This window comes from Staurois parvus, unplaced genomic scaffold, assembly GCF_062004578.1.
Source record: "Staurois parvus isolate SC_StPar_1 unplaced genomic scaffold, SC_StPar_1.0 ptg000290l, whole genome shotgun sequence".
NCBI classification, from domain to species: Eukaryota; Metazoa; Chordata; class Amphibia; order Anura; family Ranidae; genus Staurois; species Staurois parvus.
In genome coordinates this window covers 1043825-1070783 of record NW_028318086.1, presented here as the reverse complement: position 1 = coordinate 1070783, position 26959 = coordinate 1043825, and the positions used below count along the sequence as shown (strand labels likewise).

The 26959-nt window shown below is 45.6% G+C and overlaps 2 protein-coding genes across 3 annotated transcripts in view; both read right to left on the bottom strand.

Moving 5' to 3' along the window:
* The window catches only part of ABTB1 (ankyrin repeat and BTB domain containing 1), a 40596-nt gene extending 37653 nt beyond the window's left edge, over window positions 1-2943 (bottom strand). The window contains exons 1-2 of the mRNA XM_089682453.1: window positions 2728-2943; window positions 200-262 (exon numbers count right to left, since the gene is read on the bottom strand). Of these exons, the coding sequence (XP_089538579.1) occupies window positions 200-262; window positions 2728-2783 (119 nt within the window). The 5' untranslated portion in view covers window positions 2784-2943. The remainder of the gene's footprint in view (window positions 1-199; window positions 263-2727) is intronic.
* A 13731-nt stretch (window positions 2944-16674) lies between these two features.
* PODXL2 (podocalyxin like 2) overlaps window positions 16675-26959 on the bottom strand; it is a 32273-nt gene continuing 21988 nt past the window's right edge. For both annotated transcript variants that reach the window (XM_089682451.1, XM_089682450.1), the window contains exons 7-9: window positions 26691-26752; window positions 20874-21053; window positions 16675-17808 (exon numbers count right to left, since the gene is read on the bottom strand). In XM_089682451.1, coding sequence (XP_089538577.1) covers window positions 17614-17808; window positions 20874-21053; window positions 26691-26752 — 437 coding nt within the window. In that variant the 3' untranslated portion in view covers window positions 16675-17613. The remainder of the gene's footprint in view (window positions 17809-20873; window positions 21054-26690; window positions 26753-26959) is intronic.

The following is a 26959-nucleotide window of genomic DNA, read 5'->3' as shown; positions in this document are numbered from 1 at the left end:
TGTTGTGAATAGCCTTGTACCATGTGACCTCTGATCATTCACAGATTTCACACGTAGTAAGCAATGATGTCAGAAGTCACATCTTGCTTACTACTCTTCATGTGGTCACCGATTGGCCAATCAGTGATCACATGATCGGGACCTAACACAGAGGTCCCGTAGAACGATCGGTGTTCTGCTGTGTCCAGAGGATACCTACAATGGAGTACTGTCCCACTTGTCCCGGACGTTCAGTTCCACGTCTCTCTGCTCCACAAGGTATCTGCAGACAGAAGGAGAGAACATTAGGGTCACAGAGAAGGCCAGAGGGGAGGCAGATCCAGTATGGGGGGGCAGGCGGTGTCACCATCGGGGGGGGGGGTACTATGTCAGTGGCTGCCTCCGATCACACTCTGGATGGCGGGAAGAAGAGGAACATGCTGATCACCACGACCTGATAACCCACACGGAGGAAAAATATATTTACAATATATTTAGAAAAAACAATTATAGATGCAACATATTTTTGAAATATACTGAATATGGCCAAAATTGTTGTATTTCAAATATATGTCAATATATTTGGGAAGAATATTTTTAAAATATATTTTTCTTCCTCGTGGGAATGGACAGCATAACCCAGAGAGAAGAGCATCATGGGGGATGTAGGCCGGCAGCATGACACCGACCTGGAGTCACCTATTACCGTCCCATGTCACCCCCAGGAACCCCCCTCAGTGCAGCGTCACCCCTCAGGAACCCCCCTCAGTGCGGCGTCACCCCCCAGGAACCCCCCTCAGTGCGGCGTCACCCCCCAGGAATCCCCCTCAGTGCGGCGTCACCCCCAGGAATCCCCCTCAGTGCGGCGTCACCCCCAGGAATCCCCTCAGTGTGGCGTCACCGCCAGGAAATATATTTACAATATATTTAGAAAAAAAAATGATAGATGTGATATATATTTTTGAAGTATATTGAATACAGCCAAAATTGTCGTATTTCAAATATATGTCAATAAATTTGGGAAGAATATTTTTAAAATATATTTTTCTTCCACGTGGGAAAGGACAGCATAACCCAGAGAGAAGAGCATCATGGGGGATGTAGGCCGGCAGCATGACACCGACCTGGAGTCACCCGACTACTACCATCCCATGTGACCCAACGACAGAGATCCCAACCATTGTCCCTGCAGGTCACCTCTGGTCCCCAGTCTGCTAGAAGGTTCTGCTATTACCCTGGAACTATGGTGTCATCCCCGGGAAACCTGCTGACCCTTCACAGAGGTCATTATCCAGGGAGATGGGAGCCCAGCGATTGCCCCAGAGAGACTCCCCTGCAAACATTGGGCAACGCACAGCAAACGCCCCCCAAAGGAGGTTCCCGTATTAGCAGTGCGGGGTCAGTCCTGGTAATTGACCCCCTCCCCCATCCCCCGAGTCCAAGTGCAGAGTCAGGCCCAGAAATAGTCTTCTCTAATGTGTCAGGGCGGAGCGCCCCCTACTGAAGTATACTCATTACCGGCCTAAGTAATTGCCCCAACCTGAAATTTATTGCCCAGAGACACCCAAGGAGGGGAGGTGCCGGAAAACCTTCCAACCCCCCCAATGGTTGGTCTAGTGTGGCAGCTCTATGCATCATTCTAGTAGGAGCTTCAATAATTCCTCACTGTGGCATCACCCCCCCCCCCAGGAATCCCCCCACAGTGTGGCGTCACCCCCCCCCGTGATTGTCCCCAGTGTGGCGTCACCCCCCCCCAGGAATCCCCCCACAGTGTGGCGTCACCCCCCCTCCGTGATTGTCCCCAGTGTGGCGTCACCTCCCCACCAGGAATCCCCCCACAGTGTGGCGTCACCTCCCCACCAGGAATCCCCCCACAGTGTGGCGTCACCCCCCCCCCCAGGGATCCCCCCACAGTGTGGCGTCACCCCCCCACCAGGAATCCCCCCACAGTGTGGCGTCACCCCCCCCCCAGGGATCCCCCCACAGTGTGGCGTCACCCCCCCCCCAGGGATCCCCCCACAGTGTGGCGTCACCCCCCCCACCAGGGATCCCCCCACAGTGTGGCGTCACCCCCACCAGGGATCCCCCCACAGTGTGGCGTCACCCCCACCAGGGATCCCCCCACAGTGTGGCGTCACCCCCACCAGGGATCCCCCCACAGTGTGGCGTCACCCCCACCAGGGATCCCCCACAGTGTGGCGTCACCCCCACCAGGGATCCCCCCACAGTGTGGCGTCACCCCCACCAGGGATCCCCCCACAGTGTGGCGTCACCCCCACCAGGGATCCCCCCACAGTGTGGCGTCACCCCCACCAGGGATCCCCCCACAGTGTGGCGTCACCCCCACCAGGGATCCCCCCACAGTGTGGCGTCACCCCCACCAGGGATCCCCCCACAGTGATGCGTCACCCGCCAGGAATCCCCCATAGTGTGGCATCACCCCCAGTAATCACCCCAAGTGTGGAGTCACCCCCCCCCATAATCCCATTAGTGTGGGGTCACGCCCTCCGTAATGCTCTCAGTTTGGTGTCACCCCCCCCCCCCAGTAATGCCCTCAGTTTGGTGTCACCCCCTGGAATCCCCCTCAGTTTGGTGTCACCCCCTGGAATCCCCCTCAGTTTGGTGTCACCCCCTGGAATCCCCCTCAGTTTGGTGTCATCCCCCCCAGTAATGTATTCAGTTTGGTGTCACCCTCCCCCCGGTGAGTCAGCTCTCTCTCCTCCAGCAGCCGCCCCTCCCCCCGCTCACCGCACACGGTAGATGTCGCCCTTCCTGCAGCTGCTGAACAGGTCGCTGGTGTCCATCGGCCCGGGCCCGGCGCTGGGCGGAGCGAGCGGCTCATTGACCCGGCGGGTTCGGGGCGCAGCGAGCGGAAGCACCGGAGAGGGCGGGGCGGGCGAAGGAGACACACCGAGCGAACAGACACCGAACAGCTGACTGCGGAGATCCCCGCCCCCTGTCTACACCAAACACACACAGCCCCTCCCCTAAACAACCCATCACACACGTAACCACGCCCAGTCGTCTATGCCGAACAACCCCCATCCAATAGAAACACATACATCCCCGCCTCGTCCAATACAAACACGCCGCTCTCCTCGCAGCCTCGCCCCTCCCAATACAAACTGTCCAATCTCCGCGCTACCTGCGCACGCCGCTCACCGCACAACCCCGCCCCCTGTCCAACATCAACACGTCGATCCGCCCACAACCCCATACCACCAGCACTTGAGATCAGCCTAGACCCCTCCCACAGGGCCCTCAACACGCCCCCCACACTGGAGATATCCAGATATGTACAGATAAGGCCCCGCCCCTTTCCTTGTGACTTCTGAAATGTAAACAAGACGGGCTGTCTGTTCTGCGCTGTGTATGACAGCTCCGAGGTCACATGGCACGGATCACCCTGTACATTCCACCCCATAGAGAGGTGTACACACCACGGGGAGCCAACCAACATGTCCCTCCAAGGTCACCCTTGTAGGAAGGTGTTATGATAGATCCTCACCTGCTTCTGCCCTGTAGGTGCGGAGACTACCTATGGCCAGGGACCTAATCAGCATGCTTTTTTTTTAACCTTCTCACTACCAGACCTGTTTTTGCATTTTTTTCCTTGCACAGGAAAATCATTTTAGGCTGCTGACCCCCCCCCCCCTCCCCCCCCCAACACGTTTTCTGAAAGCAGAGACCTTAAAGGGTACAAATGTACAAAGGGTACATTTTAGGGTACAAAAACACAATATATTACCCAATTTTTTAGGAAAATGTAAAAGATGAGGTTGTACCGAGTAAATAGATATCCAACATGTCAAGATTTGAAAACTGAATGTGCCTGTCGAGGGGAGACAAACTTCGGTAACCTATATCTTTCATAGGTAGCGCTTTAAAATACCCTACAGGTCATCAGCTCAGAGTTTATTGTCAGTCTAGGTTCACACCTATGTGTTTTCCGTTGCGTTTTGGGGAAACGCACAGCGGTCAATTTAACATGATTTCTTGTAAAACGCAAAGTTTTGCATTTAAAAAAGTCTCTGACCCTTTCCAAAATAAAGCACCGGGTGAAAATGTGGAGATGTGAATGTGTCACTCCCTGTGCAGGCACCGGGAGAACATGCAAACTCCAGGCAGCTGGTGCCGTACATTATTATTATACAGGATTTATATAGCGCCAACAGTTTGCTCAGCGCTTTACAATATAACGGGAGACAATACAGCAACAATACAGTTCAATACAAGCGGGATAGGAGGGCCTGATCCTTGGAGCTTACAATCTAGGAGGGAGGGGCTAGTGGTACAAAAGGTAGTAACTGTGGGGGATAGACTGGTTGGAAGAGTAGAAGATTCCATTATTAGCTGAGGGCAGGATAGGCTTCCCTGAAGAGATAGGTTTTCAGAGATCGCCTAAAAGTGAGCAGAGTAGGCGATAGTCTGATAGATTGGGGTAGAGAGTTCCAGAGGATGGGGGAAGCTCTGGAGAAGTCCTGGAAATGAGCATGGGAGGAGGAGACAAGGGAGCTAGAGAGCAGGAAGTCGTGCGAGGAGCGGAGAGTACGGTTTGGGTGATATTTAGAGACAAGATCGGTGATGTAATTTGGGGCAGAGTTATAAATGGCTTTATATGTTATTGTTAATGTTTTGAATTGTATTCGTTGGACAATGGGAAGCCAGTGGAGGGATTGGTAGAGAGGGGTGGAGGACACTGAATGGAGGCCAGTGGAGGGATTGGCAGAGAGGGGTGGAGGACACTGAGTGGAGGCCAGTGGAGGGATTGGCAAAGAGGGGTGGGGGACACTGAGTGGAGGCCAGTGGAGGGATTGGCAGAGAGGGGTGGGGGACACTGAGTGGAAACCAGTGGAGAGATTGGCAGAGAGGGGTGGGGGACACTGAGTGGAGGCCAGTGGAGGGATTAGCAGAGAGGGGTGGAGGACACTGACTGGAGGCCAGTGGAGGGATTGGCAGAGAGGGGTGGTGGATACTGAATGGAGGCCAGTGGAGGGATTGGCAGAGAGGGGTGGAGGACACTAAATGGAGGCCAGTGGAGGGATTGGCAGAGAGGGGTGGAGGACACTGAGTGGAGGCCAGTGGAGGGATTGGCAGAGAGGGGTGGAGGACACTGAGTGGAGGCCAGTGGAGGGATTGGCAGAGAGGGGTGGGGGACACTGAGTGGAGGCCAGTGGAGGGATTGGCAGAGAGGGGTGGGGGACACTGAGTGGAAACCAGTGGAGGAATTGGCAGAGAGGGGTGGAGGACACTGACTGGAGGCCAGTGGAGGGATTGGGAGAGAGGGGTGGGGGACACTGAATGGAGGCCAGTGGAGGGATTGGCAGAGAGGGGTGGTGGACACTGAATGGAGGCCAGTGGAGGGATTGGCAGAGAGGGGTGGAGGACAATGAGGAGGGAGTTACAATAGTCAAGGCGAGATCTAACAGGGAGTGGCTTAGTGGTTTCCGAGGTTAGGAATGGACGTATCTTGGAGATATTGCGGAGGTGAAGTCTACAAGATTTGGACAGCGATTGGATTTGGCACTGACAGGACAGATGGGAGTCTAGGATTACACCTAGAAGATGAGGTTGTACCGAGTAAATAGATGTCCAACATGCCAAGATTTGAAAATTGAGTGCGCCTGTCGAGGGGAGACAAACTTCGGTAACCTATATCTTTCATAGGTAGCGCTTTAATAGACCCTACAGGTCATCAGCTCAGAGTTTGTTGTCAGTCTAGGTCAGTGTTTCTCAACTCCAGTCCTCATGGACCCCCAACAGGTCATGTTTTCAGGATTTCCATTATTTTGCACAGGTGATTTGATCAGTTTCACTGCCTTAGTAATTACCACAGCTGTTTCATCTGAGGGAAATCCTGAAAACATGACCTGTTGGGGGTCCATGAGGACTGGAGTTGAGAAACACTGGTTTAGGTTCACACCTATGCGTTTTCCGTTGCGTTTTGCAGAAACGCACAGCAGTCAATTTAACATGATTTCCTGTAACACGCAAAGTTTTGCACTTAAAAAAGTCTCTGACCCTTTCCAAAAAAAAAGCACCGGGTGAAAACGCAGAGATGTTGATCCAAATACTTTGAATCCATTGCAAAAATTTTATACCGGTTGAAAACAAATAAATGAACCAAAACTAAATGAAACAAATTGTTATGAATGCAAAGAAACTAAATGAGTGAGTCAACGAATCGATCCGAAACGAAACAAATGTTTTCATTCTGCACGTGTCTAATCAGTGATAATACTGTACACTGTCACTGCACTGATGACACTGGCTGGGTGACAGGGGTGATCATGAGGGCAATCAAGGGGTTAACTGAGTGCCTTACATGTGTATGTGTGCTGATTGCACCCACTTACCGACCTGGCTGTCATTTCTTCCTGATTTCAGCTTTGAATGGTAAGTGAAACCAGGGAGAAAAAAAACCCAAAACAGCCAGATCTGGGTTGTGTTTACTAACACACACAGATCTGGGCTGTGATTGGCCACAACAATCAGCAGGTTCACAACCAAAATCATTGGCTGGGAACCTACTGACGAACTTGAGCTGTGTCCAACCATAGCCTGAGCGGCAGGCGGTCGTGCATGCGCACGCGCCTGTAAACCATGAAGCTTCCCCACGACGTACCCGCAGTACGTGATATTTAACCACTTGCCCTCCTGAGAATTTACTCCACTTAATGACCAGGCCTCTTTTTGCTACTCGGCGCTGCACTAATTCAACTGATAATTGCACGGTCATGCAACGCTGCACCCAAACAAAATTTATGTCCTTTTTTCACACAAATAGAGCTTTCTTTCGGTGGTATTTGATCACCTGTGCGCTTTTTATTTTTCACGCTATAAACAAAAAAAGACCAAAAATTTGAAGAAAAACAATATTTTTTACTTTCAGCTATAAAAAATATATAGTAAACTCAAAGTTGGTTATAAATTTAAGCCAAAATGTATTCTGCTCCATGTTTTTGGTAAAAAAATCTCAAAAAGTGTATATTGATTGCTTTGTGTGACAGTTATAGCGTCTACAAACTATGGTATAAATACTGCAATTTACGCCATTTTTTTGCTATACAGCGCTGCGCTAGTTTAACAGACAATTGCGCGGTCATGCAATACGATACATAAATTAAATTTACATCCTTTCTTTTTCCCACAAATTGAACTTTTTTTCGGTGGTATTTGATCGCCTGTGCGTTTTTTATTTTTTGCGCTATAAAAAAAAGGCTGACAATTTTGAGGAAAAAAAACAATATTTTGGACTTTTTGCTATAAAACATGTCCAGTAAAAAAAATTTAAACAAACTTAGTCATAAATTTCTGCCAAAATGTATTCTGCGACATGTCTTTGCTAAAAAAAAAAACAATACGTGTAAATTAATTGGTTTACGTGAAAGTTATAGCGTTTACAAATAGCGGGAAAGATACTGGGATTTTAAATTTTTTTATACTAATAATGGCGGTGATCAGCGACTTATGGCGGCAATCAGTGACTTATGGCAGGACTGTGGCGGACATTCTGACATTGGGGGGTACTGACTTGGGGTCACTGACATCCCCAGTAACACCAATACAGTGATCAGTGCAAAAAAAAAAACACTGACACTGTAGTAATGGCACTGGGGAGGAAGGGGTTAACGTTTTTATTTACTGAAAGGGTTAACTGTGTGAGGGGAGTGTTTTACTAGGGGGCGGGGGGTGTACTCCACGGGAACGCGCTGATCCGGAGAGATAAACTCTTCTCTCCGGATCAGCATGTCAGGAGCTGACAGGGGACTGACAAAGCAGAGCTACCGCAGCCCTGCTCTCTGTCAGTGATTGCCGCTAATCGGCGGGACAAGGACGGTAATGACCCGGTGACTGACACCCGCGGCTGCGATTGGCGGGACAGGTAGGGCGGGCACGCGCCCCCTACCTGTTTTGCAAACGCACATTTTAAAACGTGGTTTTGCCCAGCCGTGCCGACCTGCCACCACATTTCTACTAAGTTAAGGACCTTTTAGGACACGAGCCACTTTATTTGGTTACGGTGAGTCCACATGTACACTTTTTAAAATAAAAACAAAGAAATGTCCAAAGTAGACCAAAATCACACAAAGAGAAAAATAAAATGAAGGAGTCTTAGATTTTTCCTTTTATTCATGTAAATTTGTCAGCGCGGACGGCAATTGAAATCAGTGTCTGGCCAACAGTCAAACAGCAATAGTTTTATTACGCAGTAGTGCACATTCCATCAAAGCTATACACCGACAACGCTATTGTTTCGTGGAGTGAAGGGACAGCCAGGCTTTACGTACATCCAAAAAAAAAAAAAAAAAGAATAGCTGAAAAAAAAAATCACACTGATAGCTTTACAAAGAAACAATCTTTTATACGCACTGAAATGCCGTTGCACAAATAGAACTCTATTACATCATATTGAGTAATCTGCTATCTTCCAAACTGCTACACCAGACGTAGGTCATATAAAGCTCTCCAGCTGCTGTGGAAATGGTATGTCTTGGGGGGGGGGGGGGTGCTGCCACTTGTAGTGCCATTAAATCTGCAGAACCAAATCTGAATGAGTGGATAATGAAGTCTCCTCCATGTCAGTATCATTCATGTAATACTTGTAGTGTTGAGCCTAATTAATTGTCTATGGTGCAGTATTTCTCTTGCAATTAAAAAAAAAAAAAGAAATCCCTGTAAAATTTGTATTGCCTGGCAATCCTCACTGTAAATCTGTTATTTTGGCATTTCCCTTACCAGGCCAAGCTGTCCATTAAAAGTGACAGCTACTGGGGTTGGGACAATTTAAATAACACTTCTGGTGAGACCAGGGGCGGACTGACAACTCATGGGGCCCCCGGGCAATAGGGGATCATGGGGCCCCTGTGTCCTTGCACAAACTCAAAAAAGCCTATGACAAAAGTACCAGGGGCATCTCATGGGGCCCCCTACTGACCCCGGGCCCTCGGGCAGTGCCTGAGTTTCCAAATGGTCAGTCCGCCCCTGGGTGAGACACTGTCACTAGAATCCCCAGCTCCATCCAACTGCTGTAACTATTGCAAAGCCAAATGGTGGCGTCACGCTTCTCCTTAATGTAGAATGAGCAGATAATGAAAAGTCTCCTCCCAAGAAGTCAGTATCATTCATGTAATCTGAACTCTGGACCTCAAAAATCCCGTATTTCACTAGTTTGTGCTAATTTTTTTTCATTTTAGCTAGGAAGATCAGGTCTCAGAATAGAACTATTGAAAAAAAGTTTGAACTGGATGGACATGTATCTTTTTTTCAACCAGACTGACTATGTAACTATGTAATAATCTATGATGCAGTTGATGCAGCTTTATTACATGCTGATCCTGCTAGTAAATCTGTTGTTTTCATACTAACTTTGGGCAGCACAGTGGCTAAATGGTTAGCACTTCTGCCTGGCAATAGTAGAGTTGTTGGTTCAAATCCCAACCACAGCACCACCTGCCTGGAATTTGCATGTTCTCCCTGTGCCTGCGTGGGTTTCCTCCAGTTTCCTACCACACTCCAAAGACATGGTTAATTGGATCCTGTCTAAATTGGCCCTAGTATGTGTATGTATGAATGTGAGTTAGAAACCTTAGATTGTACGCTCCTTGAGGGTTAGGGACTGATGTGAATGTACAATATATATGTCAAGCGCTGCATAAATTGACGGTGCTATATAAGTACCTGTAATAAATACTTCCTTTAATAGGCCAAGCTGTCCAGTAAAAGTGAAAGCTGCAAAACACTTCTAATGAGATGCCATTGCCACCAGAATCCCCAGTTTCATCCAACTACCAGGCAGCACAGTGGCTAAATGGTTAGCACTTTCACCTGGCAGCGCAGTGGCACTTCCACCTGGCAGTACCAGGGTCGATGGTTCTAATCCCAACCAGGGGTGGACTGACAACTCATGGGGCCCCCAGGCAATAGGGGATCATGGGGCCCCTGTGTCCTTGCCCAATCTCAAAAAAGCCTATGAAAAAGGTACCAGGGGCATCTCATGGGGCCCCCTACTGACCCCGGCCCTTGGGCAGTGCCCAAGTTTCCAAATGGTCAGTCTGCCCCTGATCCCAACCACAGCACACCTGCCTGGAGTTTGCATGTTCTCCCTGTGCTTGCGTGGATTTCCTCTGGGTACACCAGTTTCCTCCTACACTCCAAAGACATATTGGTAGGTGAATTTTCTCTTGTCTAAATTGGCCCTAGTATATGTATGAATGTAAGTTAAGGACCTTAGATTGTACACCCCTTGAGGGTTGAGGACTGATGTGAATGTACAATATATATGTAAATTGATGGCGCTATATAAGTACCTATAATAATAATTACAAAGCCAAATGGTGGCATTGCACATCTCCATAATGTAGAATGAATGGATAATGAGCAAACCCTTTGGCGATATATAAAATACTGTATAATAATGAAGTCTCCTCCATGTCAGTATCATTCATGTAATACTTGTAGTGTTGAGCCTAATTAATTGTCTATGGTGCAGTATTTCTCTTGCAATTTAAAAAAAAATAATAATCCCTGTAAAATTTGTATTGCCTGGCAATCCTGACTGTAAATCTGTTATTTTCGCATTTTCCTTACCAAGCCAAGCTGTCCATTAAAAGTGACAGCTACAGGGGTTGCGGCAATTTAAATAACACTTCTGGTGAGACACTGTCGCTAGAATCCCCATCTCCATCCAACAGCTGTAACTATTGCAAAGCCAAATGGTGGCGTCACGCTTCTCCTTAATGTAGAATGAGCAGATAATGAAAAGTCTCCTCCAAAGAAGTCAGTATCATTCATGTAATACTCTTAGTGCTGAGCCTAATTCATTGTCTATGATGCAGTCTTTCTCTTGCAATGTTTTTTAAATCCTTCCTGTAACATTTTTATTATCTGGAGATCCTGCCAGTAAATCTGTTATTTTCCTTACTTCCCTTAACCCTTTGAGGATCGTAAGATTTTGGAACGCCAAAAGAATCAATTTTTTTGTTTTTTAAATTCGTACACTTCAGTTGCTGTAACTAAGCCATTTCATGAAATAATTGGCAAAAAGCTAGATCCATTTGTTGTTAAGAACTAATATTTTGACTCAAACCAAAAAAAAAAAAAAAAAGAGTTTTAAGTTCTTAATCAGATGATACACGCAATTTAAAAACATGGGACAAATACGTCCCTTGGTCCTCAAAGGGTTAACAGGCCAAGCTGTCCAGTAAAAGTGACAGTGGCAGGAGTTGGGACAAACCAAATAACACTTTTGGTGAGACATTGCCACCAGAATCGCCAGTTCCATCTAACTGCCCTAATTATTGCAAAGCCGAACAACAGCGTCACGTTTCTCCATACTGTAGAATGAGCAGATAATGAAACTCTCCTCCAAAGAAGTCAGTATCATTCATGTAATACTCTTAGTGCTGAGCCTAATTCATTGTCTATGATGCAGTCTTTCTCTTGCAATGTTTTTAAATCCTTCCTGTAACATTTTTATTATCTGGTGATCCTGCCAGTAAATCTGTTATTTTCCTTACTTCCCTTAACAGGCCAAGCTGTCCAGTAAAAGTGACAGCGGCAGCAGTTGGGACAAACCTAATAACACTTTTGGTGAGACGTTGTCACCAGAATCGCTAGTTCCATCTAACTGCCCTAATTATTGCAAAGCCGAACAACAGCGTCACGTTTCTCCATACTGTAGAATGAGCAGATAATGAAAAGTCTCCTCCAAAGAAGTCAGTATCATTCATGTAATAGTCTTAGTGCTGAGCCTAATTCATTGTCTATGATGCAGTCTCTCTCTTGCAATGTTTTTAAATCCTTCCTGTAACATTTTTATTATCCGGCGATCCTGCCAGTAAATCTGTTATTTTCCTTACTTCCCTTAACAGGCCAAGCTGTCCAGTAAAAGTGACAGCGGCAGGAGTTGGGACAAACCAAATAACACTTCTAGTGAGACATTGTCACCAGAATCGCTAGTTCCATCTAACTGCCCTAATTATTGCAAAGCCGAACAACAGCGTCACGTTTCTAATGTAAAATGAGCAGATAATTAAAAGTTTTCTCCAAAGAAGTTAATATCATTCATATAATACTTGTATTATAAAAACAGATATCCATAACTTAATCTTCTTCCGACTCACAGTCAACTCTGTGTTGGGTATATTTGTTAATCTTTCAGATCTGTCTAACAAATTATGTAACTGACAGCTCAGGTTGAACTTAAGCTGGCCATACACTAGTAGATTTCAGAACGAATGTTTGTACAAATATTTGGGCGAACATTCATACTAAAATTCTTAGTACATTCGATGACCTGATGAATGTCATTCGAAAGTCCTTCAAAATTATGTTTGTTTTTAGCATGACATTTTGGATTGAATGGATTTTTCTGCATACACCGCTAGAAATGTATTCCATCCCTCCACTTTGATTTTTCTAATCTCTGAAAATGAACATTGACTTGATCCCATTAACAATTAGAAATTTGAACAAATGTTCTTAAAACAGTACATTGTGAATGCAATTTTACTAGTGTATGGCAAGCCTGAGGATGGCCATACATTATACAATTTTCTTGAGAATTTTGCTTTAGATTTACCAAAAACCATATAATATGAGGTCAAACCCAAACAACACTTTCAATTGTATTCAATTAAGCGGGCCCTTGAACTACATAGTTGAAGGTAAATACAGTCATGGCCGAAATTGTTGGCACCCTTGATATTTCTCCAGGAAATCATGTATTTCTCACGAAACGTATTGCATTAACACATGTTTTGCTATACACATGTTTATTCCCTTTGTGTGTATTGGGACAAAACAAAAAAAGGGAGGAAAGAAAGCAAATTCGACATAATGTCACACAAACCTCCAAAAATGGGCTGGACAAAAGTATTGGCACCCTTTCACAACTGCGGATAAATAAGAATGTTACAAGCATGTGATGCTCCTGTAAACTCACCTGGGGCAAGTAACAGGTGTGGGCAATATAGAAATCACACCTGAAAGCAGATAAAAAGGAGAGACGTTCACTTAACCTTTGCATTGTGTGTCTGTCTGTGCCACACTAAGCATGGACAACAGAAAGAGGAGACGAGAACTGTCTGAGGACCTGAGAACCAAAATTGTGGCAAAATATCAACAATCTCAAGGTTACAAGTCCATCTCCAGAGAACTAGATTTGCCTTTGTCCACAGTGCGCAACATTATCAAGAAGTTTGCAACCCATGGCACTGTAGCTAATCTCCCTGGTCGTGGACGGATGAGGAAAATTGATGAAAGATTGCAACGCAGAATAGTCCGGATGGTGGATAAGCAGCCCCAAACATGTTCCAAAGACATTCAAGCTGTCCTGCAGGCTCAGGGAGCATCAGTGTCAGCGCGAACTATCCGTCGACATTTAAATGAAATGAAACGCTATGGCAGGAGACCCAGGAGGACCCCACTGCTGACACAGAGACATAAAAAAGCAAGACTACAGTTTGCCAAAATGTACTTGAGTAAGCCAAAAGCCTTCTGGGAAAACGTCTTGTGGACAGATGAGACCAAGATAGAGCTTTTCGGTAAAGCACATCATTCTACTGTTTACCGAAAACGGAATGAGGCCTACAAAGAACAAAACACAGTACCTACGGTAAAATATGGTGGAGGTTCAATGATGTTTTGGGGTTGTTTTGCTGCCTCTGGCACTGGGTGCCTTGACTGTGTGCAAGGCATCATGAAATCTGAGGATTACCAAAGGATTTTGGGTCGCACTGTAGGGCCCAGTGTCAGAAAGCTGGGTTTGCGTCCAAGATCCTGGGTCTTCCAGCAGGACAATGACCCCAAACATACGTCAAAAAGCACTCAGAAATGGATGGCAAAGAAGCGCTGGAGAGTTCTGAAGTGGCCAGCAATGAGCCCAGATCTAAATCCCATTGAACACCTGTGGAGAGATCTTAAAATTGCTGTTGGGAAAAGGTGTCCTTCCAATAAGAGAGACCTGGAGCTGTTTGCAAAGGAAGAGTGGTCCAAAATTCCGGGTGAGAGGTGTCAGAAGCTTATTGATGGTTATAGGAAGCGACTGATTTCAGTTATGTTTTCCAAAGGGTGTGCAACCAAATATTAAGTTAAGGGTGCCAATACTTTTGTCCAGCCCATTTTTGGGGTTTTGTGTGACATTATGTCATATTTGCGTTTCTGCCTCTGTTTTATATTTGTTCCAATACATACAAAGGGAATAAACATGTGTATAGCAAAACATGTGTTAATGCAATACCTTTTTTGTGTGAAATACTTGATTTTCAGGAAAAATATCAAGGGTGCCAACAATTTCGGCCATGACTGTATAAAGGAAATTGGGCAGAAATTGGATAGATCATTGTATAGTGTATGGCCAGCCTTACTTGGTAAAACTCAATAAAAAACCATTGAAGCAGCATGCGATAACACATGCGATAACACATGCGGTATCAAGCTCTTGGAGCACACAACGCCATCCCCATTGTGGGAGGGGCAGAGACAACCCTTTGGGTTGGGAGAATTATAAGAAGCTGGAGGATCATTGGGAACACTGAATTAAGCATTAATTGGAAGCTGGCATTTAAAGGCTAAGGTTGGCCACACACTATACAATTTTCTTACAATTCTGTCCAATTTCCTTTAGATTTACCTTCAACTATGTAGTGCAAGGGCCTGCCTAATTGGATACAATTGAAAGTGTTGTTTAGGTTTGACTTCCTATTATATGGTTTTTGGTAAATCTAAAGCACAATTCTCAAGAAAATTGTATAGTTTATGGCCAGCCTTAGGCAGGCCCTTGCACTACATAGTTGAAGGTAAATCTAAAGGAAATTGGGCAGAAATTGGACCGAAAATTGAAAAAGTATGGCCAGCCTAACTCCTGCCACTGGGCAAAGGAAGGATGACGGAAGGGAATGTGACAATGGATTTTTACACAGCGTGCACAGCTGCTATCTAGAGATTGCCAAAGAGCTGTGACGGGTGGCTTCAGGGAGCCTCTGTGCACAGGTACTGTTAGGTAGGATAGAAAGCGGAGTGGCATTGATCTGCAGCCATACAGCCCAGCAAGGTGGATCACAAAACTACAGGCACCATATCAGGGGCGGACTGACAACTCATGGGGCCCCCGGGCAATAGGAGATCATGGGGCCCTTGTGTCCTTGCCCACACTCAAAGCACACCCAAAAAAGCCTATAAAAAAGGTACCAGGGGCATTTCATTGGGCCCCCTACTGACCCCGGGCCCTCGGGCAGTGCCCGAGTGCTCGAATGGTCTGTCCGTCCCTGCACCATATGGATATACGTTACAGGGACTCCCACTGTTCCAAGGCTGTAATTGGTCACATAGGGAATGTGACAATAGATTTTTACACAATGTGCACAGCTGCTATCTAGGGATTGTCAAAGAGCTGTGACATAGGGTACAAAGTAGCTTCAAGAAGCCTCTTAGGATAGAAAGAGGAATGGCATGGGTCACTTTAAGCACCGCAGCCATACTGCCCAGCAAGGTGGTTCACAAAATGTAGGGTTGCTATATGGGTATAAGCCATGGCCAGATCTAGGGGGCTGCTGGGGTGGACTATGCCCCCTCAGAGTTTAGTTGTGCCCCCCCCCAAAGACAAATCTATCTGTGTGGATAGGGGGAGCTCTGCTGTCTGTGCCCAGGCTGTGTGCAGTGCAGAGATATGAGAAGGAGGTGTGCTGAGTGCCCCCTGTCCTCCACCCTGCTGAACCCTGTGCTCTGCTCTACTGACCCCTGTGCTCTGCCCTGCTGACCCCTGTGCTCTGCCCTACTGACCCCTGTGCTCTGCCCTCCTGACCCCTGTGCTCTGCCCTGCTGACCCCTGTGCTCTGCCCTGCTGACCCCTGTGCTCTGCCCTGCTGACCTCCCATTCTTTGCCCCCCCTGACATTTTTTATTGCACCCCCACATCAGACAGGCTAGATCCAGCCCTGGTATAAGTCACAGGGACTTTTAAACTCTTTCTGCTCCAAGGCTTTGATTGGTCACAAATGGAACTTGCCAATAGATTTTTACACAGTGTGCACAGCTCCTACCCTGGGATTGCTAGAAAACTGTGACATGCAGCACAAAGTAGCTTCAAATAGCCTCTATGCACAGGTACTCCCAGATAGGATAGAAAGAGGAATGGCATGAGTTACTTTAAGCTCTGCAGCCATACAGCCCAGCAAGGTGGATCACAAAACTACAGGCACCATATGGGTATAAGTCACGGGGACTTTAAATCTCTTACTGTTCTAAGGCTTTGATTGGTCACAAAGGGAACTTGACAATAGATTTTTACACAGTTTGCACAACTGCTATCTAGGGATTGTTAGAGAACTGTGACATGCAGCACAAAGTAGCTTCAAGGAGCCGTTATGCACAGGTACTCCTAGACAGAATGGAAAGAGGAATGGCATTGATCACTGTAAGCTCTGCAGCCATACAGCCCAGCAAGGTGGATCACAAAACTACAGGCACCATATGGGTATTGGTTGCAGGGACGTTATAGCCTAAGCCAAGGCTTCGATTGGCCACAAGTCTAACAGTAGTCTTAGCACTAGATTTTCAAAAAAGTATTACAGGAATAAGCGCAGGTCGGAGCCACGATGGGTGATCCTCTGCTTTTGCAGGATGGTCATGTGACTACACACCAGCTCAATGCTTGCAGGAATCATGGGAAAGAATACAGAGATGGTTCAGCAGCTTTTTCCTCCTAGAGTGAAATCTATATGATTCTTTATTCAGACCAGCATCATATAAGCAATAACATGACCTCAAGTGCACCATACCCAAAGTTGCCTTCAAATGTTCTCAAGATGATGGTGCAATGGACCCATAAGGTGTAAACTACATTGTAGCATGCTGCTGCCATTGATCGAGCACAGCTGTTGCACTTGCATGTTCAATAACAGCTTCATATAGCTTACACCATAGCACATCGGTCTTACCGTCACTTAACAGGTCGTCTGCGATTGCATACAAATTACTGGTGCATCTACAAATGGTCCACATAGCTTTGGCCTTTAGGTGCAAAGGCCAAGGAGCTGTTTACAGCACTGAAGTAGACCTGCTCACCACCTAAGCGTCGGCCATCATAGGTAAAAAAAATAGTCCCTCAGACCATGAAACTTTTTTTGTAGATACCCTGTGCCCTGTTTTTGTTTTGTTTTTTTCATTTTTCAGAATTTGCCTAGTGGACTTGGTACCAAGCTGTAAGGACACAAACTACATACTGTTGGCATAACAAGGCAGAACAATGGAGGCGGTCTGTGCGTTTAAATGCGATCCCAGTCCTACATCGCCACAGGGGAGAAAATGTACAATGCCTAATCTAAAACAACGCTCTGTCCAGCCAAGGCTGCTCAGGAAAAGGGCTGGCAGACAGCAGTACGCTGGTGAGCCGACTCTCAACTTAATCTTTGGAAGAGTAAAGTGCAATCATATTAAACACTGTAAACCGCGGACCAGCTTATGAGTAGTCACTGACACTGTGTGCTCTATCTAAACTTCTGTGCTGCTACAGATCGACAAACTCCATTTTTTTTGTTAGTTCCCAGCATCTGGGTTTGGTGAAATGACGCATCCTGAAGGTGCCCTTTTGGCCAATGAAAGTTCTGCCTACAGACCGGGCTGTCGCTGGTCTTTATAAGTGGGTATCCTCTTCCATGGCCTCACTCTCCTCTTTGCCAGTCTTGTTGATTAGGGTCTCCCAGCCGTCTGCCTGGTGTGCAGTGCCACCATTGATGCTCGCCTTTTTCTCTTGCATCTCAGACTGTCCGTCCATCGCCACGTCCAAGGTGGGATTATCATGGCAGCCATTCTCCACGAAATGCAGCTCCTTGCAAAGACATTAAAGAGGAACATGGAATAAATGAAAAAGATGTGCATAATTTAATTCTTGTGCAAATAGGTGCTCCTTCCTTCCACGTGTCCAAAGCCACACTTATTTGTGCTCCTCCACCAAGTCATACATATGTACTCCCACCTCCTTGTTTGACCCATACACAGGTCAAACAGCGCTTTTCACTTTTGACCCGGGTAGGTATAAGGCTTTCCAGAATCCACTCTCCTCCTCACTTTGCTCCAAATGGCTTCACCTGCTTCCAGGGGCGGACTGACAAATCATGGGGCCCCTAGGCAATAGGGGATCAAGGGGCCCCTGTGTCCGTGCCCAAACTCAAAAAAGCCTATGAAAAATGTACCAGGGGCATCTCATGGGGCCCCCTACTGACCCCGGGCCCTCAGGCAGTGCCCGAGTTTCCAAATGGTCAGTCCGCCCCTGCCTGCTTCTTATCCACCATATCCTCCACATATGTGAACAAAAACGCTCAACATAGTGTAGCATATAAATACTATAATGTTTATTTTAAAAAAAGAGTGCACTCTCATTAACCACTTCCAGTCCGGACACTTTCACCCCCTTCCTGTCCGGACACTTCCCCCCCCCTTCCAGTCCGGACACTTTCCCCCCCTTCCTGCCCAGGCCAATTTTCAGCTTTCAGCGCTGTCGCACTTTGAATGACAATTGCGTGGTCATGCAACACCGTACCCATTTGAATTTTTTAGCATTTTTTTGAGACAGATAAAACTTTATTTTGGTGGTATTTCTTCACCACTGGGATTTTTTTTTTTTTTTTTGCTATATAAACTAAAAAAATCCAAAAAATGTGAAAAAAAAGTGTTTTTCTTATAAAATTTTGCAAATAAATAATCTTTCTTCATAAATATTGGCCAAAATTTTTTCAGTTATCTTTTTAGTAAAAAAAAATGACTCAAATTAGTTTAGAACCAAAAATTATGATTAAAAAAGAAAGTTTTTTTACATTTTTATTTTTTTTTATATTATTATTTATGTTTTTTGTTTTTTTTTTACATACTGTCACCTTAGCAGTACATTGTCTGGTGATGACATTTTTTATTTTTTTTTACACTGGTTGCTTTTATACCCATAAAGGTTGTAAAAGCAATCATTTCTCCTTCTCTTTGGCTGCATTCTTGCAGCCACTGAGAAATAATGTGTGAGCTGTGTTTGGTCACAGCTTGTCACATGGTACAAGGCTGTTGTGAATAGCCTTGTACCATGTGATCTCTGTGATCATTCACAGATTTCACACGCAGTAAGTAATGATGTCGGAAGTGACATCTTGCTTACACCTATTCATGTGATCACAGATTGGCCAATCAGTGATCACATGATCGGGACCTCACACAGAGGTCCCGTACAGCGATTGGTGTTCGAAAGACACAGCGGGCACTGGATGGCGGTGCCGCGCGCTCCCAGGGAGTGCGCACAATCCAAAATGGCAGGCGCCATTTATAAACGGCAACCCGCCCCTGGACTGCCACCATCTGGCCGTTTATATACAGTGGCCAGATGGGAAGTGGTTAAAAAGTGTCCTACTGGGACACTGCAGTGGCGGGTGGGCCGATAACGCCAAGCCGCAATACCGGAAATTCACGAGCCGCCATCTTGAGATTTCTCTGAGTATACCGAAAATAACAGATCACAGGCATTTTCACTGCAGTGTACTATCCAGGGATAGTACATGTGTTGTAATTCACTTGTATTCTCTCCCTGTCAGAGAAGAAATGGCTAAAACAGGCAATTAACAAAGCCGTTGGTTTTCTTTTATGTAATAGTGGCAGCATTGATACAAAATGTTAGTTTGAACCAGACCCTGGGATAAAGGCACCACATCTCCATCAACTGTACTGTATATAGGCAGCACACACAATATTTTATGACTTTTCAGGTGCAAGAGCGATGAATCATACACTGACACAAACACATGAATACATCAAATCATATATTTTATTTAGTAAAAATTTTAATTTAAAAAAAGAGCGCACTCTCATTAAAAAGTGTCCTACTGGGAGTGGCGGGTGGGCCGATGATGTCAAGCTGCAATACCGGAAGCTCACGAGCCGCCATTTTGAGATTTCTCTGAGTATACCGAAAATAACAGATCACAGGCGTTGTCACTGCAGTGTCCCAGTAGGACACTTTTTAATGTGAGTGCACTCTTTTTTTTAAATTAACATTTTTACAAAAAAAATATATGATTTGATGTATTCATATGTTTGTGTAAGTGTAGGATTCATCGCTCTTGCACCTGAAAAGTCATAAAATATTGCGTGTGCTGCCTATATACAGTTGATGGAGATGTGGTGCCTTTATCCCAGGGTCTGGTTCAAACCAGGGGTGGACTGACAACTCATGGGGCCCCTGGGCAATAGGGGATCATGGGGCTCCTGTGTCCTTGCCCAAACTCAAAAAAGCCTATGAAAAAGGTACCAAGGCATCTCATGGGACCCCCTACTGACCCCGGGCCCTCGGGCAGTGCCCGAGTTTCCAAATGGTCAGTCCACCCCTTGTTCAAACTAACATTTTGTATTAATGCTGCCATGATTACATAAAAGAAAAGCAAGGGCTTTGTTAATTGCCTGTTTTAGCCATTTCTTCTCTGACAGGGAGAGAATACAAGTGAATTACAACACATATACTATCCCTGAGAAGTCATTTCTGCACAGATGGCACTACTACAAACATACTGAGAGATGTAGTCACCGTGTGACATTTGTATAATTTGCAGTTTGGTGTATTGCTAGTAGGCTCAGCTAATAGCAGCCAATAGCCCATCTCCAGGCTTTTCAGAAATTCGGACGTATCCAAATCTCCGAATAACACGACATTAGTCTGAATTTCGATTCAGAACGAAACGAACTGCACATGTCTAACTTACACCAAGCTGATTTGTTATCCAAGTTTATCTAATTGAAAACATTTCCTTTAAAAGAGGCAAAACAAACATGGACATGTTTTCCGAATGTGGAAACCCCCTCTCAACTCTGCCCGTTGGTCTACAGCTGTGAAATCAAATTGTATATAAAAATTATACTCACCATGTTTTTCAGTTTGGGCAGACGCCTTTGCCAGCAGATGTAAATGAGCCCGGCAACAATGATCATGACGCACACGGAACCGATAATGACCAACACAATAAAGAGTTTTCCGTAATCGCTCCGGGGTGGACTGGGGCGCGACTGGCAGCTGACTGTGCTGGAGTAACTTTCAATTCCGATCTGTAAAGAAGTGAAGAACACTAGATCTATAAGGCAGGGGTTCTTAAAGCTGAAGTGTAATCTGCTTCTCTTTTGCTTCCGCTGGTTCCTTCTTCCCCCCCCCCCCCCAATCAACATGCTAATGACATTTTTAAATAAAACCTTTCCATTTTCATTATACAGTGGGGATCGAAAGTTTGGGCACCCCAGCTAAAAATTTGTATTAATGTGCATAAAGAAGCCAAGGAAAGATGGAAAAATCTCCAAAAGGCATCAAATTACAGATTAGACATTCTTATAATATGTCAACAAAAGTTAGATTTTATTTCCATCATTTACACTTTCAAAATAACAGAAAACAAAAAAATGGCGTCTGCAAAAGTTTGGGCACTCTGCAGAGTTAATATCTTGTACTGCCCCCTTTGGCAAGTATCACAGCTTGTAAACGCTTTTTGTAGCCAGCCAAGAGTCTTTCAATTCTTGTTTGAGGTATCTTTGCCCATTCTTCCTTACAAAAGTCTTCCAGTTCTTTGAGATTTCTGGGCTGTCTGTCACGCACTGCTCTTTTAAGGTCTATCCATAGATTTTCAATTATGTTGAGGTCAGGAGATTGTGAAGGCCATGGCAAAACCTTCAGTTTACGCCTCTTGATGTAATCCCCCGTGGATTTCGAGGTGTGTTTAGGATCATTATCCATTTGTAGAAGCCATCCTCTCTTTAACTTCAGCGTTTTCACAGATGGCATCAAGTTACCATCCAAAATTTGCTGAAATTTTATTGAATCCATTTTTCCTTCTACTCGTGAGATGTTCCCTGTGCCACTGGCTGCAACACAACCCCAAAGCATGATTGATCCAACCCCATGCTTAACAGTTGGACAGAGGTTCTTTTCATTAAATTCTGTGCCCCTTCTTCTCCAAACGTACCTTTGCTCATTCCGGCCAAAAAGTTAAATTTTAACCTCATCGGTCCACAGAACTTGTTTCCAAAATGCATCAGGCTTGTCTATATGTTCATTTGCAAAGTTCAAACGATGATTTTTGTGGTGAGGACGTAGAAGAGGTTTTCTTCTGATGACTCTTCCATGAAGACCATATTTGTACAAGTATCTCTTTATAGTGGAATAGTGTACCACAACTCCAGTGTCTGTCAGATCTTTCTGGAGGGATCGTGCAGTCAAACGTGGGTTTTGAATTGTTTTTCTCACAATCCTGCGGGCTGTTCTGTCTGATATTTTTCTTGGTCTTCCAGATCTTGCTTTAACTTCCACTGTTGCTGATGACTGCCATTTCTTAATTACATTCCGAACAGAGGATAATGACATCTGAAAACGCTTTGCTATCTTCTTATAGCCTTCTCCAGCTTTGTGAGCGTCAACTATTTTCAGTTTCAGTTTTCTAGACAACTGCTTAGAAGAACCCATGGTGCTGATTGTTGGGGCAAGGTCAGATGAGTCTGGGCATTTAAAACCTTTGAGATTGACATCACCTGGTCTTCCCAGACGATGATTGAGAACAATCCATGACACTGGCAGGTCTCAGCTTTGCAAAGGGGGCAGTGCATGCTATAAATTCTGCAGGGTGCCCAAACTTTTGCAGACTCCATTTTTTTGTTTTCTGTTATTTTGAAAGTGTAAATGATGGAAACAAAATCTAACTTTTGTTGACATCTTATAAGAATGTCTAATCTGTAATTTGATGCCTTTTGGAGATTTTTCCATCTTTCCTTGGCATCTTTATGCACATTAATACAAATTTTTAGCTGGGGTGCCCAAACTTTTGATCCCCACTGTATATCCACTTGCCAACTGCCCGCGGACGGGCGGCAGCTACAGGCAGAGCGAGGTACCAGTACGTCACTCTGGCTGTACTAAAACAGGGGGGCACTGCACGCTGGCTCGGGTCCCCCTACCCCCACAGATCCCGGTAATCAGGTCCCATTGATCATGTGATCGCATAATTAGCAAAGCTGTTATGAATCAGTCTGATTCATAACAGCTTTGCTTCTCTTCCTAGTGAGCTGGGATTGGCCCACAGCTCTCACATGGCACATGTGCCAATCACAGCACCCCGTACCATGTGATAAGCTGTAGCCAATAACAGATCACTAGCATTTTGAACTGTCATGAACTTAACCCACTCATGACACATCAAAGCAATCATTGCATTGCAAGAGCAATAATCTTTATTGCTCCTGCCATGCAAAGTGTAACAAAAAAAATCCCTGATTAATTCCCCTAGAGTAGTACAATGTTACTATTGTAACACTGAACTACTCTGATGAAAGTGAAAAAAAATGGTAACAAAAGTAAAAAAAAAAAAAAAAATGAAAAAAATATTAAAAGTTAAAATATTGAGATTTAAAGGTTTTTTTCTTTTTAACTACTTTTTGACCCGCAATATGCAGGTGAGCAATGGCTCTGGGCAAAGCGAAGTACCCTAACATCGTTTTCTATATCCGGGTGGGAGCGCGCATGCACGTGCCCCCCCGTCAGTCCAGGGAGAGAACAGAGAACACCACACTGTGAGTAAAGGCACTACATTTTACACACACATTAGATTATCACATTTCACCCTTTGATTACCCCATCACCCAGCCAGTGCCATTAGTACAGTGTCAGTATATAGAATTTCTCACTGATCACTGCCACTAGCAACATCTGATAATGTCAGGATCAGTTAGGGTCAGTTAGCGGTTGATTGCCCGCACATTATTGCACTCACGCTATAGGTCGCTGATCACCGTCATAACAAGTGTAGTGTTTGTACAGATCAATATATTGATCACGAACAGAACTATACTAGTGCCCCCTTAGTATAGTGTCCCCAAAAACGCAGTGTTAGCAGGGCCAGCCCAGTTCACTACCAGCACTAGTGTTTAGCCCCTCTGCTGTTTTTCACAGAAGATTTGTATCAGTTGACTGTGGGCCAAAGCAAGTTATACGCACAACAATACGTCGCTGCCCACCCAAATTTAGCTCTTGCCAGACAATTTGTAAAAAAATACACTTTTTCGAATTTTAATGCAAAAAAACACAATAGATAACCCAATTTTTGGGAAAATATAAAAGATGATGTTACACCGAGTAAATAGATACTAAACATGTCACGCTTTAAAATTGCACACGCCCGTGCAACGGCGACAAGCAATGTAAATGCAATCTATAGGCGACCCTTTAAAAGCCTTTACAGGTTCCCATTATAGATTTACAGAAGGTCTGGTGATAGAATTACTGCCCATGATCTGTCGCTCGCGGTGATACCTCACGTGTGTGGGACAATCACTGTTTGTGTGCGTGCCGGACCCACGTGTGCGTTCACCTTTGCATGCAAGCAAGGGGGAATGGGGTCACTTTAATTTTTAAAAAAATTTATTCATTTATTTTTATTTTTACACTGTTGCTTCAAATCACTTTTATTGCCGTAAACATCCCTTGCAAAGACAATAGGCAGGTACTCTTTATGGAGGGATCTGGGGTCAATAAGACCTCAGATCCTTCCTCTGCCCTTAAAAGCATTTAATCACACCAAGGTCAGTGTGATTAAAGTGTTACTAAACCCACAACAGTACAATCAGTCTGTATATGCAGTAAAGCATGCTGGTTATACTCATTGTGGAAAATAAGGGGTTAATCTTCTGCATTGGGTAAAAAAGGCCATTTGATCCTGTCTTCTCTGCTCCTCCTCTTGTTCAAATGTCTACGTCTTATCTCCTGATAAGACAGACTGAACCTGTAGCCATATGCACATGCTCAGTTAGGTATGTATTGCTAGAGAGGGTTTTTCTTAGGACAGTGCTTGTGATCATCATAGAGCCAATCAGCACTGTCCACACAGACGGCAGGGATTCTGCATCCTCCTAGAGCAGAAAGAAAACTCCTCCTACAAGATTTAACCAGTGCTCTGCTGGACACTGATAGAAGTCACAAGACTGCTATACACTGCTGATGAGAAAAGGTATTTAGCATTTTATATTTATTAAAGTAATTGCATTTCCATGTTGTGTGTACTGTGGGAGACCAGATATAGTGAATGCAGGGTCCGGGGAGACCAGATATATTGAATGCAGGATCCGGGGAGAGAGGATATAGTGAATGCAGGGTCCGCGGAGACCAGATATAGTGAATGCAGGGTCCGGGGAGACCAGATATAGTGAATGCAGGGTCCTAGGAGACCAGATATAGTGAATACAGGGTCCTGGGAGAGCGGATATAGTGAATGCAGGGTCCGGGGAGACCAGATATAGTGAATGCAGGGTCCGCGGAGACCAGATATAGTGAATGCAGGGTCCGAGGAGACCAGATATAGTGAATGCAGGGTCCGGGGAGACCAGATATAGTGAATGCAGGGTCCGGGGAGAGCGGATATAGTGAATGCAGGGTCCTAGGAGACCAGATATAGTGAATGCAGGGTCCGGGGAGACCGGATATAGTGAATGCAGGGTCCGGGGAGACCAGATATAGTGAATGCAGGGTCCGGGGAGACCAAATATAGTGAATGCAGGGTCCGGGGAGACCGGATATAGTGAATGCAGGGTCCGGGGAGACCGGATATAGTGAATGCAGGGTCCGGGGAGAGCGGATATAGTGAATGCAGGGTCCCGGGAGACCAGATATAGTGAAAGCAGGGTCCGGGGAGACCGGGTATAGTGAATGCAGGGTCCGGGGAGACCGGATATAGTGCATGCAGGGTCCGGGGTGACCGGATATAGTGCATGCAGGGTCCGGGGTGACTGGATATAGTGAATGCAGGGTCCGGGGAGACCGGATATAGGGAGTGCAGGGTCCAGGGAGACCAGATATAGTGAATGCAGGGTCAGGGGAGACCAGATATAGTGAATGCAGGGTCTGGGGAGACCAGATATAGTGAATGCAGTGTCCGGGGTTTAGTAGCACTTTAAATGTTTTTTTTTTTTCTTTAAATGGAGCTGTTTTCCGCCGTGCAAACCGGAAGTGATGTAAGGTCATCGCTTCCGGGTTACTATATCACAGAGCCAAAAAAAGCCAATCACAGAGCCAAACAAATTGGAAGCCCCAACTGGCCGATCCGGACTACCGGAGGGGCAGGAGATGCTGTTAAAGCCACGGAAGGCCACAGAAGGGTGGGAATATCCCCTCCTGCTGCTTGTATTAGCAATCAAACAGCTAGTTATCAGCTCCTATTGCTATTACAAGAAAATCGTGGCTCTAAAAACCAGTACAACCACTTGAAGCCCAGTGACATGCCAGGTACATGACTGGTCGGCAAGTGGATATTATTTTAAACTTGGTGATGTTACTACTGGGCCTTTGCGCTTCTCTATGCAATGCAGGCAAAATGTGGCTGGTCGGAGAGGCCAGCTGTATATAGCTTCTTGCCTCAGTACAAGAGCCCTCGGCCCTGATTCAAGCAGTGTGCTGGCTCTTTGGAGGAGTTATACATATTTCAAATATGCCTCGATGGGTGGGTGTCAGTCTGGAGAAGTGGCTATTCCTAGGCAGGCTATTTGCATGTAGACCGCCCACATGTGATGCTGAGCCTTCATGATTGAAAGAACTGAAAACCAATGATTGAAAGGGGCGGGCCAGGGACAGTCAGGCTGGGGAAGAAGATGATAGATCTGATCTGAGTCCTACCAAAGGAAGACCATGACCATCTATTGGCCGTATGCACCACTGACCTCTGCGAGGCTTCGTTTTATGTCGCCCAATGCCATGAAGACATCTTTAGCAGGGACCACACCTTGAAAAACAAAGATACAAAGGTGAGACTAGATGCAGAAAGGCACCATTATCCATCGTGTCTGGACCAGGGGCAGACTGACCATTGGAGCACTCGGGCACTGCCAGTCAGTAGGGGGCCCCATGAGATGCCCGTGGTACCTTTCATAGGCTTTTTTGGGTTTGGTTTGAGTGTGGGCGAGGACACAGGGGCCCCATGATCCCCTAT